This window comes from Heptranchias perlo, chromosome 8, assembly GCF_035084215.1.
Source record: "Heptranchias perlo isolate sHepPer1 chromosome 8, sHepPer1.hap1, whole genome shotgun sequence".
Classification (NCBI taxonomy): Eukaryota; Metazoa; Chordata; class Chondrichthyes; order Hexanchiformes; family Hexanchidae; genus Heptranchias; species Heptranchias perlo.
Window position 1 is genome coordinate 14,261,792 of NC_090332.1, and position 14,802 is coordinate 14,276,593.

The following is a 14,802-nucleotide window of genomic DNA, read 5'->3' on the forward strand; positions in this document are numbered from 1 at the left end:
CGACCTCTCCACCTTTTAAAAACTTTCGCAAAACCCATCTTGTTGATCAAGCTTTCGTTCACCCCCTCCAAATCTCTTCCTCCTTGACTTGGTGTCCATTTCCTTGTGCCTTATTAGTAAAATGCTTAGGGATTTTTCTTCTGGTTAAAAAGGTGTTATATATAAATGTGAGTTGTTTGTGCGGTGTAAGAAACACCTGCCATTGGCAATAATGACAGTAAAATTAGCACAATTTGAAATTCCAATTAGAGTTTTATTAAACTGTAAGTACTAAAATATACAAAAACACTTTTCTATAAGACTCCTGCCAAGCCAGTGGCAACACTGATGATGTAAAGATTCTCAGGAACAGCCTGTAAATATTTCCCTAACAGTTATCATAAACTGGTCCTTTGTGCTGTTGTCTAAAGTCTATGGTTCCTTGATTTCCATCACACTTCACAACAATGAGTACGGACCACAGCAACTACACTGACCAGCTAAAGTGCAGTGTAAAGATGCTGGAGAGCCCTTATTAAACCACCTCCAGTATCTTATGACTATTCAGCACAAAACTGGATATGCAAAAATTGAATTTCTTTTTAATCGCACAGAAGCAAAACAAATAAAAGGCAACAAACAATTATTGTAGGACAAGCCAATGCAAAAAAAATCTAACAAAACAAACATTGGTTTTGCCTTCCATTATTTAGCCCTTAAACTGCAAGCTGCAATTAATATTTTGGACAATGTTAATAAAAATGGAGGCTTGCAGCAGTTTTGCTATATAGTCTGTACCAGAACCCATGTATATGGCATGGGTAATACGACATACATATCTCAAGCCATGCTGTGAGCATGATTTCTTTTATTGGTAATCGGATTTACTGAAATCTTTCACACCTCTGGTGCATTCTCAGTAACTTTGTCATTGTTCACAAAATATATACTATCTACCAAACATCTGCCTATTCTACATGCATTAGTGAGCCAAGAACTGTTCCAATCTTCTATCTACAGTGCAGTTATCAAAACAGAGTTGAATTGTTATTAAGTTAGCAGAGACCAACTATGGTCTTAAAGATAATGCATTACATCATTAAATCCATTGTTCTGACATTTAAACATAGATTCCTTTCAGAATGTGTGTTTTTTTTTAAAATAGCGATTACTACTTAAAGCAAAGACGCAGAGTTCATTGCCTGTACTTCAACATTGTTGAGTGCACTGGATTGGATCATAACAGAGGCAGCAGTGTGGCCCGTCACTAAAGTCGGATTACAAATAGTAAGATTGGAAACAGTCGTTTGGCCACGATATTGGGAATGCACAGCCTGCAAACAAAGTTTAATATACTAATCAGCATAGAGCTACCAAACACAATGTAGCATATACCTGTCTTGACAAACCAACTCCAGAACATTCAGCATGTCTTAAGGAAAACAGCAACAATGAAAGATAAGACGAAGAACCCTATTAAATAGGTAAAGGAATACAAAAGCATTTTTAAGGTGACCATGATTAGTAACCATGCAGTTTTTGCATTTCAAGAAATTTTCCTAAATCAACACAAATTTAGGAAAGGGAACCTTGAATTTCACATTCTTTGCTCCACCAACGTGGTAACTTTGTTACTGTACCTTTTCTAGTGGTCGGTTTGGTCCCAGTTGATGATAATTAGGTGTATGCAGCCAATCTCTCGTGCTAAAGCAAAACTGTTCTCTTAAGCAGAATCCACAAAATAAGGTTTGGCTGTACAAAATGTGTGATGTGATTTAACATTTTATAATAATTTGACTAGACAAGGTCACAATCCAAGTACTGGTATATTTGCACACTCCTAATCATAATAGGTTAGGAAAATACTACGGTAAACCTTGTTCTTGACAATATTTTTAATCTTTGAAATAGACTCTAAACTTAACTTCTTTCCTTTGCCAAAATTGCACTTAAAATCAAATGGTTAGAGCAAAGAAGACAACAGACATCGCACTTCCAACATATCAAAACAATATATATATGAAACCAGAACTACAGCCACGGGGTAAATTTTTTTTTTGGGACATTTGTGACTATAACCAGGTTACTTCACTCCTTATATTATCTTCCAGTAATGGAGTGCACAATTTATTTTGTCTAATAACACTCAATTGTAACTAATGCAAGACAAACCATAACACACTTAAATACACAAGTATAAGCAAAACAGTCTAAAACTAAAGCGTAAAATGAGAGTTTTCTCTCCCAAAATACTTGAAACTCAACTATACATTTGTTCAACTTTGTAGGCAGCAAGTTCACAAAACGCAAACAGAGAAAAAAAAATCTAAAAAACTGAATACAACACTTGTCTCAGGTAAAGTCTTGGTCTCATCACAGCTGGTGCTTCTAAATCTCATGACCTATCCTTTTTCAGCTATTCCAATAGCAACAAACACCACAGTATTCTAATTTAGCAGTCCCTGTACATTTGTAGAAAATCTAAACACACAAAATGTTGGAGAATCTTTTATCGCATTGCCTAAGGGTAAAATCATAGCTTATTTATCTACGCTAGCTGCACTACAATTGACTAACCTCTCAAATAGCACCTCGAATGAGTCAGAAACTATAAATTTTAATGTCAAAATACTCCATAGAAAATCCACAGTCTGAATTCTACACAATTTTTTTCCTCACATACAAACCTTTTCTTTGAACCCAATTTTATAAACAGACACACTATGACAGCATTTACTCTGAATATTATTTCAAAGAGATTCTTTCTTAAATTTGCAGCATGATCAAAAACTGAATATTTTTGTTTTAGCTGCAAATCAGACTGATTTAGTTTTGTTTCAACAAAATAAATTCAAAGTTACAGCATCTTAAAATAGACAGGTTTTCCAAATGAACTCTAAAGGTCCATACAATACTGTGTATTAAATTAAATCATGAGATTTTATTTTACAAAAATTTGTTCCATTTCTTTTTGTATATAAAAATGGGCAACTTTAAAAAGAAATGAAAAAAATGGTTTGCCACTCCTCGAGTAAAAGAGCATCTCAGAATTTTACAGAAGAGGTAGACACTGAGAAAGAAATAAAGCAGTTTTGAGGTTGGGGAGGGTGATCTAAGGCACAGTTGAAGAGATAGGTTATTAGAAGGTGTCTAGGAACACAGAAACATTGGAACAGGAGTAGGCCATTTAGCCCCTCAAGCCTGTTCCACCATTCAATGAGATCATGGCTGATCAGTATCCTAACTCCATTTACCCACCTTGGCTCCATATCCCCAATACCCTTGGCTATCAAAAATCTATCGATCTCAGATTTAAAATTATTAATTGAACTAGCATCTACTGCTTTTTGTGTCGGACAGAGTTCCACACTTCTACCATCCTTTGTGTTAAGTGTTTCCTAACTTCTCTCCTAAATGGCCTGGCTCTGATTTTAAGGTTATGTCCCCTTGTCCTAGTCTCCCCTCCAGCAGGAAAAGTTTCTCTCTATCTACCCCATCAATTCCTTTCAAAATTCTAAAAACCTCAATCAAATCACCCCTCAACCTTCTATATTCCAGGGAATACAAGCCTACTTTATGTAAGGCATGGAGAGAGGTAACAAGGCGAGGTGCCTTTGGAAGAGACTGCCAGGGGTGTATGTAGCTGAAATATCCACCTCTGGTGGAGTAGCAAAAGCAGAAGAAAACAGCTAGTGATCCAGAGGCAAAGAAATGGATTGGGACAGAAGGCTGGAGAAGATTTCGCAAATCAAAAGGAACGAGGCAGTGAAAGGATTTGAAAATGAGGACATGTGTGCTGAAATCAATTCCCTGCGGCATACCATTTCAGCTTTATGTACGCACGATGGACTGGGTCTTTTGAGCCTTGGCTGTAAGTGGACAGAAAATCCAGCCCATTTACATGAAAAATGTGGAATGCTGCATCGCTAGAGCAAATGATTGATTATCACTCAGAAATAGGGATATTCACCCCCATTCTACACTACTCGGATAGATTGAGGTTAAGTGTAAACATTTACAGGATTTGTTGCAGGATATTAAGTCACTTTTCCTAATCAATACATCTGATGCATGTGACTCCACTATGAAAAAAACCTCTTCCCACCCCCGAACAAAAATGGTTTTTTAAAGAGACCCTTCGCCATGGATACAATGCAGCTACGGATATGCCAGGTCAGAAATGGTTAATTATATTTGAAATCCATTAGCCTCTAGTGGTGGACCAAAAGAGGCAAGGAAAAGAAAATCCAGCGTCAAAGAAACGGAGGGTGCTGCTGACACAGCCGGAGATCTCCTCAAAGTTGGACTGGTGACTTAATGGGGAAAATAAATTCGGCACTGAGCAGTGTAAACCAAAAAGACCCAGCGGTACTTGCAGCTGGGACTATACAATTGGTCTCAGTGCCCCCGGCTTGGGGGAGGGGAAACCCGTGCTAGAAAGTGGTGTTAGGTAGACAGGGTCAGGATCAACCACGATGCTCTTCACAATCAGACAGCCTGTCGGCTCTGGCAGTCCAAGCTCACGTATAAAGAATGGCTGTTGATCGGGTGGAGTAGTGGAGGGGCCACAAGCACTTGTGGAACTGTATCCCTGGAAGAAATAAGTCCCGTGGCAAGAGAAGGAAATCAAAAGGGGGGGGGGGGGGGGGGAAAAATAAATCAAGAAATAAAAATAAACCACTGAGCAGAAACTAAAACTGCAAAAATAAAAATCACCCCTAAGGTCTTTGACGTTTGCATCTACATTTCAGGGTTAACCTGTTTTGTGAGATGCATTTATTCTGTAATTTAAAAAATAACGTTCAGATTTCCAATCAGACTACTGAAATTACTTTGGGTAAATCTTTTATAAATCCCTAATCTAGATTCATCTGGCAGCGGAATCGTAATGGAAAAGAAACGTAACTCATTTAAAAAAACATGGTGTGACAGCGATTATAAAGCATACACTGCAGTGGATCAACATTTGGGTTGTAGCATATTTTGCAGCTGATTATAGGGAAAGAAACCTTAAAATATGTTCCTCATGCTACTGAGAGATGACTACATTACAATCTTAAATAGGCAATTATTGAATTCATGATTTCTTTCCTTTCAAGTAATCAAAAGCAGAAGTGTCTTGACATTTTCCTACCTCAATTTTCATCTTATTACAAAAGTTTTGTTTAGCAGGTATTTTATGCAATTTTTCTTCTGTGTAAATTATCCCCAGTGTCCAGCCTTGGCACTTCTGCTGCTAAGAGGATTGACGAACGGCCAGGTTCCAAACCACTCTCACTGCCCCATGTCCAGCTCCCCGGGAGACATTGGGGAGCATTCAAACTGCAACTCTTGCCTCTGAATTTCCTGCCTCACTATCAGGAGATGCTGCAATGTCTGCTGGGTTCCTCACTCCCTACTTGGCACAGCGTAGATTGAGGATCAAACTTATATTTGGCCCACTCTATGGGACTCTCCAGCTCTTATCTTCGTAGACTCCAGGCTGTTGCACAAAAAATGTCTTAGATGTGAAAACCGAAGGCAAAGCAAGTTAAAATATACTATCAAAATAACCCATTATCCAGAGTCTTGCAAAAAAATATTTTTAGATGAAAAAATTAAAATTGGAATTTTAAATGTGGGTAATGTATTTTATAGTACTGTAATTTGTGTGGCACCTGTGTTCTCAGTCATTATTCAATCTAACCCTCTTAATACATTACTATAAGCAATATTGTATATTCTCCAAGATGGCAGCAGTTTGGCTGAATTTTGTAACATTTGTAGAACGGTACTTGACCAATATCCTGACAAACCTGTGCCATTCTGGAAAGTAGAAGTAACAGTAGTTCAACTGATTATGGTAATGAACGCACACTATAGATTATGTGTAGTTGCTTTTGTTAAAATTGTTACATTTTCCCTTGGTACCTGCGATCCTCCCGACTTCACAGCAACAACATTGACACTGAGCAACGAAAGGTTCAGAGGTCAAGAGGCGCTGCGTGTTCATGTAGTGGGGGGGATGGTAGGGACTTTCAACAATTGCCAGCCAATCAGCACTCTTCTTTAGGCCTGCCTAAAATGAAAAGCGTTGGTCGACTGTTTATTTGTGATAGGAGTGAATGTCAATGAACCACATTGTTCATTTTAAAATCCACCGTTCTTCACCAATCGTTTGATATAATTTCTAACCCGTAAAAGATTCCTGTTGTACGCTGTGGTGCCACAGATATTTATGTTGTCAAAGGCTGATCTGGTTAAAACCGTATGTTTTGACACAAACTGCGAAAATGGAATTCAAGGATTTAAAAAGTCATCCAACTTGAGGAGGAGTATTTTTGATTAAAACCACAAGAGTGGAATATTTAATGTCAATTAGTCCGCAGACATTCTTACACATGGACCGGTTGATATATACAATGCAGTGTGTATGGTAATGTCACTAGCAGCTGCTACTTTCAGGGGGCGATAGTTCACATCTTTTGTGTTATCCTTTGAAGTACATGGCCTGTCTTGTGCAAGTTATGCATTTTGTCGTGTGTAGTTAGTTTCTCAAGTGCTCGGACTGGACTAACAGTTGAAAAGACAGTAACCCTTTTGCTGTCCTGCCCGGGCTACATTTCTATGTAAGAAAGAACATTATACCTTTTAGCTCATGCCTGCCTCACCAAAGCAGTTCTATGTTGTAAAACAAGTGCAAAACTTCTTGTGATAAAACTACTCAAGAGATCGGGCAAAGGGAACAGCGGGCCTTCCCCTACCTCCCTACTGGTTCAAAGATTTAATACATTAACACAACAGAAGTTTGAAGCCAAAGGCATCAACTACACATGGACTGCACTGCCTCAACACAGTGGGAGCAAATAACTAGAGGTTAAATTCTTCACAATACAAATGCCGATCCAAGTGCTGGCAGGATTTCAATACTGATGGGAATGTGGAGCTTCCAGGTATAATCTCCACTAATACCAGGCAAAGCTCCTCATATGCATGTTCAAACACAAGCATGGAGTACGACATACTGGCTTCCCGCTGCCAGCCTACTGATTGACGACAGCTGACAGAACAGGGACAGATTTTCAATTGGTGGAATACAGAATAGTATGTCAAAATAGTTAAAAATTAAAAGAATGGGTTTTGCACAAGTGGAATTTGAACTTCCGATATTATGAAGCAAGAACACATGACAAGTCCGTATCTCCTACACCTACACCTGTCACCACTGGGAGCTAAATACGGTCATGGACCTCTGGTACCGACATGATAAAAAATCTCCGCAATGCCCTCTGGTGACAAGAGTGCAGTATAGGATCCCCTCCAGCATGCCCCACAGCTCCGCTCTAGAGTTTATAGCTTAATCTGGTGTGTATGAGTGGGTTGTAGGACTCCAGTATTATTCTTTTAGCACCACTTCTTCATTCTAATCCAATTTATGTACACTTTATTGTAGCACTGATTGTCATATTTCTGAACCACAGTACAAATGGATCACCAATTGAATGATTACTGAAGATATTGGTTTGCCAATGCTAAACTCAGCCATCAAGAAATGCTGCAGCTTTACATTACTTTTTAAACTTACGCACAAGAATGTTTTGATGACTCAATTACACCAACTTCACAATGCAGTCAATAAATTCAATACTGTCAGTCTTTAAGAGGCCCCTCATATATAATAAAGTAATACTGTCCCAGTAACCAGCTTTCTTCCACAATGACCTTCTCTGGAGAGAACAGGACATGTGAAGGTAATCAAACAGTTGTGTGTACAAAATGGAATGAACTGATGATTTACTCTGAAATCTCACTCTGAAATCTCCAACTAACCTTAGTAACCAGTGCCCTTTTTAAACTGAATTTGGTCCAAGCAATAGCCCTTGTCCTACAATGGACAAAATTTCTCAGTAACTTTCCATCTCTTTAATATTTTAAAAAAAGACTTGTGAAAAAGAGATTGTCTGATCTAGTTTTGCATTTAGTAAACAAGTAAATTTATGGCTTGGTACAAATTGACTAGTTACCAGAGAGGTACTTGGGTGGATAGTATTAAACCAGCTAAATACTAGAAAAGGAATGTTTGGTTTAAAATCTAAAGCTCACAGCATTCATTTGTCCTCTTTCTCCACATACACCAGTCACCAAGTCCACACCTGTGCAACTGAAATATGCTACAGGCTTGTGCAGTCTTCATTTACACCATTTCCCGTCATTGTCACGTGGGCTGATGTAAAGAGCTGAGCAGTATCCAATCAGCTTTGGCTGTGCTGTACGACAAGCAGCAACAAGTCCGAGCTTCCTTTTTCCCCCAGTGGCAGTACATTTCCACATTATCATTCATGGCAATTTGCCCAGTTTGATACATTAAGGATCTTCCTCCATATCATCTAGATTGGGTGCCATGATGAAGTGTTTGGGGTACTGGAGATTGTGTTCCAGGGCATATTCTTCCCAACGTGCATCATCACTTTCGTGAGTGATGTAACGCTCTCCTTTCCTGGTCTCAAACTCTCGGAGATCCAGCCACGTCTGATAATCCTGTGAGCACATAAGACAAGAAAAAATTAAACCTTGGTTAACACCAAAACATTTAGGAATACAAAGGAAAGAAATGGTGAATTTCCAGATTTAGGAACAAAATAGTGTTAATCTTTTCTAGGTGAAGCAGAGATCGTTAATAAAACATATTAACAGGTGAACAAATTATTCACTTTATTCAAGTGTGAGCAATACAAACCATTTAAAATCCATCAATTGATCTCCATTAGCATAAAATGTCCCTCTCTAGGTGTCCAAGAAAAGCTAATGGAATTAATCAATCTTTAAAAGCAGATTTTCACAAAAGGGTGTAAAACTAACTAGATGAGCTCCTTAGAACAACATCAATTGTGTGTCACTACCAAGAAGTGCCAAAAAAAATTAGTGAAACATCTGTAATACTGACTAAGAAACTACGAACAGTTCCCTCATAACTCAAAGTTTATTCAGTGAGTAGCTGTATACAGACTAGGAAGATCCAGGTTCGATCCCCGGTCTGTGCTTAGTTTGCTCATCTCAGCTTGGGAGGCTCTAAAGGGTACTAGTCATCTTTAGCATCTGAGTGGGTGAGGACAAAATCTACCAGGGTTCCCATTCCTGATCGCTATCCAATGACCTTCCCAGAGGCTTAGAGAATAAGATCAATAAATAGAAAATAAAATACTGAACTGATCAGAACAAGAAATTGTCTGACTAATACAGTTCACACTGCTGCAGTGTGTTTCATCACATACATCACATGGAAATTCATACTACACGTGTACTCAACACAAAGATTGCAGTGAAAAAAACTCCAAAGGGAGGAGGAAGGGAGACCTATTGTAATTTTTTTCCCACCTTACCTGTAGCCAAGGGTGACTGAGTGACTTGTCCACACTGTAACGTTTTCTCATCTTTACTTGTAACAGGTTGTTAATTAGGTCAATGGCTACCAAACGAGGCAAAAATACATTGAATTAGTGACACTTGATCGCCCAAACAAATAAGCAACACTCAAAAACGAGAACACAATACTCAAACATAATGCGTGAGAACAGGATATTAGGTTTCTGGGCCAAATGTATTGGTTTTTATATTGTCTAATTATAGGGCAGTAAATGGAGGAGGGGGTTGAGAGATCCAATTTGGATCCTCCATTATTTCATATTATTGCCTTATCATTTTACTTCATGAGAAAATATTTCATAGAATCAGAGAATGATACAGCACAGGAGGCCGCCATTCGGCCCATCGTGCCTGTGCCGGCTCCTTGAAAGAGCTATCAAAGCAAAGCAAAGACAATCTACGAAAACAACATTACTGGAGGCTAGACAGCAAGTGCCTTACACTGTTTCAGAATGACACTGGAACCAAGTATTACAAGGGCACATAATTCAGTCCCATGTGGCAATGTAAGTGTAATAAGATAATTGTATTTCATCTATGGTGAAGAATATTTTCAGCATATTATGTCACTTGTTTTATTTGTATAAAATTCATGGTTTTATTTGTACAGTTTTTGGTTCCATCATAATTTTCTAGTAGAGGATCTAAAGCAGACCTGCTGTAAATGTAGTAAGGTTATGTATCACTTGATGTTCTGAAATTAGTTTAAATAGCCCGATTGACTCAAACGTTGAGATACATTCTGAAGTAATAACCATGAGGGAGTAATTTTACTCACCGGACTGTGAAACATTTTCAGAACTATAAGTCATGCAGAGCCAGGTTTAATACCCGGTCCATGCTGGGTTAGCTGTTTCAGTAGTTGGGATGCTATATTTGGCCTCAGTACCCGTGGGCCAAGGAGGAGAGAAATCAGCCAAGATGGCTATCGAATGACCCCTGCTGGTGTGTGTGTGTGTGTGTGTGTGTGTGCGTGTGCGTGCGTGCGCGCCCCAAGTGAAAACAGATTTGGTTCACCTGTGGAACCTCCCACAGTCAAGTAACCCACTGGCATTTACTAGCGAGGCTTGCACGTGAAGTAGGGCTGCTTAGGGAAGGTGTGGAAGTGTCGGTGGTGTCTGTTGAGCTGTACTCCAGGATGATTCACCGTTCTCAGGAAAGGAAGAAACTTTTTTGGGGGGTGGGGGTGCTGGGGAAGAAATATCCTAGTAATGCCAATGTAATTGGCAAATTGTTCATTTGAGCGCAATTGTGATAAAATTGTAATTCTAGCAGGGCTTTTGACAAGGTCCCACATGGCAGACTGGTCAAGAAAGTAAAAGCCCATGGGGCCAAGGGAAAGTGGCTGGTTGGATCCAAAGTTGGCTCAGTGGCAGGAAGCAAAATGTAATGGTTGATGGGCGTTTTTGCGAGTGGAAGGCTGTTTCCAGTGGGGTTCCGCAAGGGTCAGTACTCGGTCCTTTGCTTTTTGTGGTATATATTAATGATTTGGACTTGAATGTGGGGGGCTTGATCAAGAAGTTTGCAGATGATGCAAAAATTGGCCGTGTGGTTGATAGTGTGGAGGAAAGCTGTAGACTGCAGGAAGATATCAATGGACTGGTCAGGTGGGCAGAAAAGTGGCAAATGGAATTCAATCCAGAGAAGTTGAAATAAATGCATTTGGGGAGGGCAAACAAGGCAAGGCAGTACACAATAAATGGGAGGATACTGAGAGGTGTAGAGGAACAAGGGGACCTTGGAGTGCATGTCCACAGATCCCTGAAAGTAGCAGGACAGGTAGATATGGTGGTTAAAAAGGCATTTGGGATACTTTCCTTTATTAGCCGAGGCATAGAATATAAGTGCAGGGAGGTTATGCTAGAACTGTATAAAACATTGGTTAGGCCACAGCTTGAGTACTGCATACAGTTCTGGTCACCACATTACAGGAAAGATGTGATTGCACTAGAGAGGGTACAGAGGAGATTTATGAGGATGTTGCCAGGGCTGGAGAATTTTAGCTATGAGAAAAGATTGGATAGGCTGGGGTTGTTTTCTTTGGAACAAAGAAGGCTGAGGGGAGATTTAATTGAGGTATATAAAATTATGATGGGACTAGATAGAGCGGATAGGGAGGACCTATTTCCCTTAGCAGAGGGGTCAGTGACAGGGGGCATAGATTTAAAATGTTTGGTAGAAGGATTAGAGGGGAGCGAAGGAGAAATCTTTTCAGCCAGAGGGTGGTGCGGGTCTGGAACTCACCGCCTGAAAGGGTGGTTGAGGCAGAAACCCTCAACTCATTTAAAAAGTACTTGGATGTGCACCTGAAGCGCCGTAACATACATGGCTATGGACCAAGTGCTGGAAAGTGGGATTAAACTGGATAGCTCTTTTTCGGCCGACATGGGCCGAATGCCCTCCTTCTGCGCCATAACTTTCTATGATTCTATCCAATTAGTCCCACTCCTCCGTAAATACAAATGTACATTAGCCAAAATAAATTTAAGAGCAATGGTATCTAATCAGACAGTGCACAAATCAAAAAGTTTCATATTGAAATAACGGCCAGAGAGATGAATGAATGACAAATTTGCATTTTTATATAACATCTTTCACATCCTCAGAACATCCCAAATCACTTCACAGCCAATGAATCACTTTTGAAGTGCAGTCACTGTTGTTATGTTGACAAACTTGGTAGCCAATTTGCACAAGAAGCCAGATTCAGAGGAACGGAGAGTTTGTGGTGCGAATTGTATGTTAGTGAGGATGAAGTAGACAGTCTTTGTGACGGAGACGATACAGGGTGAGAAGCTCAGTTCAGGGATGAATAGGATGCTAAGGTTGTGAGCAGTCTGGTTCAACTTGAGACAATGGTCGTGGAGGGGAATGGAATTAGTGACACGGGTACAGAGTTTGTGACAAGAGCTGAAGATGATGCCTTTGGCCTGCCCAGTGTTTAGCTGGAGGAGACTGAGGCTCATCTGAGACTGGATATCAGACAAGCAACCTGATAACAAAGAGTCAATGGAGGGGTCAAGAGAGGTGATGGAGAGGTACAACTGGGTGTCATCAATATACATATGTGGAAACTAACCCCATGTCCACAGATGATATCACCAAGGGGCAGCATGTAAAGATAATTATGTTGATGAGAAGGTCATTAAAAGAACCACATAAAAGTGGTCTTATCTTAGTTGTTAATATTTTATGGATTATGGTCCTCTTTAAGAACCCGTGTGTGCAATACTGATGAATTTTAATTCTGTCTCACATTCCAAGACCAGGGAAACCCCTCAGTAACAGCCAAGTGGAGGGCAACATCTTCAGCAACTGATGGCTAGTAAGCTACAGAACACCAGTTACACATCCACTGTGTCCAGCATCATGCACATGCTTATCATGCTAATTTGGAAGTTTGACATCAATGATTTGATGGATAAACTCCTACCTTCACTAGAGGTTTCTTTCCATGGATTTGGTGGGTACATGAATGCAGCGTTTTGAATCTGATCATTAATATCTTCATCTTCATTGAATGGAAAAGTGCCACTAAGGCTCACATAGATTATAACGCCCACGGACCACATATCAAGGGACCGGTTGTATCCTTTGCTCCGGAGGACTTCTGGTGCAAGGTAGGCTGGGGTTCCCACCACAGACCGCCTGAATGATTTCTCGCCAATAATACGAGCAAAGCCGAAGTCACAGAGCTTTACCTAAAGGGACAACATCAAAGCTCATTAGTATGAAGCTAAAATTCAGCCTTCATTCACGAATGGCTTCAGAGATATATATTAATCTGTGTAGTCTGAAGTGATAGTTTGTTTGCAGTAGTTAATTTTGAAATCATAAGTATTGCTGACTAAGGTTCTTCCCTGTTCTTTTTCTCCCCCTATGGCCTACCTCTCCTGAAGGCAGCAATGCATGCTCAGTCATGCTTCTACAGATCATGGAATGTTATAGCATAGAAACAAGCCATTTGGCCAATCAAGTGTTGGTATTTTTCTCCACGAGAGCCATTTAGTCTAATGCCAATCTCCTGCTCACTGCCCAGAGACCTAATTCCCTTTTAAAAACTAACTTATGGATTTAAAACAATAGTTTGTGGTAAACAATTCCACACTTTAATCATTCTACCTGTAAAGAATTTCTTTCTAACCTCTTCTTTAATTCCTTTTATTATCTTAAATTTGTCCCTTCATGTTACCATCTTCCCAACCAGTAGAAACAATCTATCACTATTTACTTTGTCACAACCCTTCATAATCTAGACAGATCACCCCTTAACCTTCTTAGTTCTAGTGAAAAAAGTTCTAAACTCTCAAATCTCTCTTCATAACTGTAACCTCATCCTTGGTAACATCCTAGTGAATCTAGACTGCACACATTTCCCATAAGTTTTATATCTTTTCTGTAATAAGGTGCTCAAAACTGCATACAATACTCCAACTGCTGCCGAAGATCTTTTACAAGTTTAACATTAACTCCATTCTTTTGTATTTTTTGCCTCTAGAGAAAACATTCGGGATGCTAGCATCGCTCTGGTAACTCAGTCAACTGGTTGTGCTTCAATACTGCTATAATTTAAATTAACAGTCTCACATTCTGAGACCACTGAAGCTAGACAGGGTGCTTTAGCAGACTATGTGACTGTGGGAGTTATTACAGTAACTCTGCACTGTACTTCTGACAGAAGTTGCTAGACAACAATTGGGAAAGGAAGCCCTAGCTAGCATTTTTTCTTCTTCTCTCATCCCTAGCTTGGGACTGCGGAACCCGATTGGAAACAACTCTTGTGTTACCCTAGCTGAGATTGGCTAACTTAGTACAGACCAGGGATTGAACCTGGGACCTTGCTGTACATAAGCCATCATTGTTTTGCAGGCAATGGTACATTTATTGTACTGCCCAACAGCTTCTGACAGAATGGCATAATTGGGAGATGTGAGTTATTAAAGAATAATTTAACATGTGACTTCAGGAAACCTATCGTTACAGCCTTCCTGGTGAAGTCTGGAATTATTTTCCCATATATATCCCACTAGTTATTAAAAATGTATGAAGTTACTCAATCTGACTTAAAACCTGAATCCTCACCATACGGCCCTATCGTGCAAAGCTGAATATAAGACAAGCATTATGTACAGCTGAATCCCGATAAATAAAAGCAGTTGACAAGAAACGTTACCCAAGATTTGTGTAGAAGGGACAAAAATAGCCGATTTGCAAATCATTGCAGTACACTGTATTTAATCATTCATCCTGCAATTCAATATAATCAAAAGCAGGAAACATTAAACAGAAATGTCTACTATATAGAAGTCAACAGATTTTAAAATGTGGCAATGCCTCTGGGGTGAAATGTCAGTGGATGGATTAAATTTAATGTGCTGAGCTAAAATTGCCTAATGCTTTATGCTTGGGTCAGGAACTTTT

At 39.6% G+C, this 14,802-nt stretch overlaps 1 protein-coding gene across 1 annotated transcript in view; it reads right to left on the reverse strand.

Annotated features, from left to right (window-relative positions):
* Positions 1-232: 232 nt before the first annotated feature.
* LOC137324433 (serine/threonine-protein kinase D3) overlaps positions 233-14,802 on the reverse strand; it is a 296,452-nt gene continuing 281,882 nt past the window's right edge. Inside the window, exons 18-20 of the mRNA XM_067988706.1 lie at positions 12,815-13,082; positions 9,339-9,424; positions 233-8,496 (exon numbers count right to left, since the gene is read on the reverse strand). Coding sequence (XP_067844807.1) covers positions 8,323-8,496; positions 9,339-9,424; positions 12,815-13,082 — 528 coding nt within the window. The 3' untranslated portion in view covers positions 233-8,322. The remainder of the gene's footprint in view (positions 8,497-9,338; positions 9,425-12,814; positions 13,083-14,802) is intronic.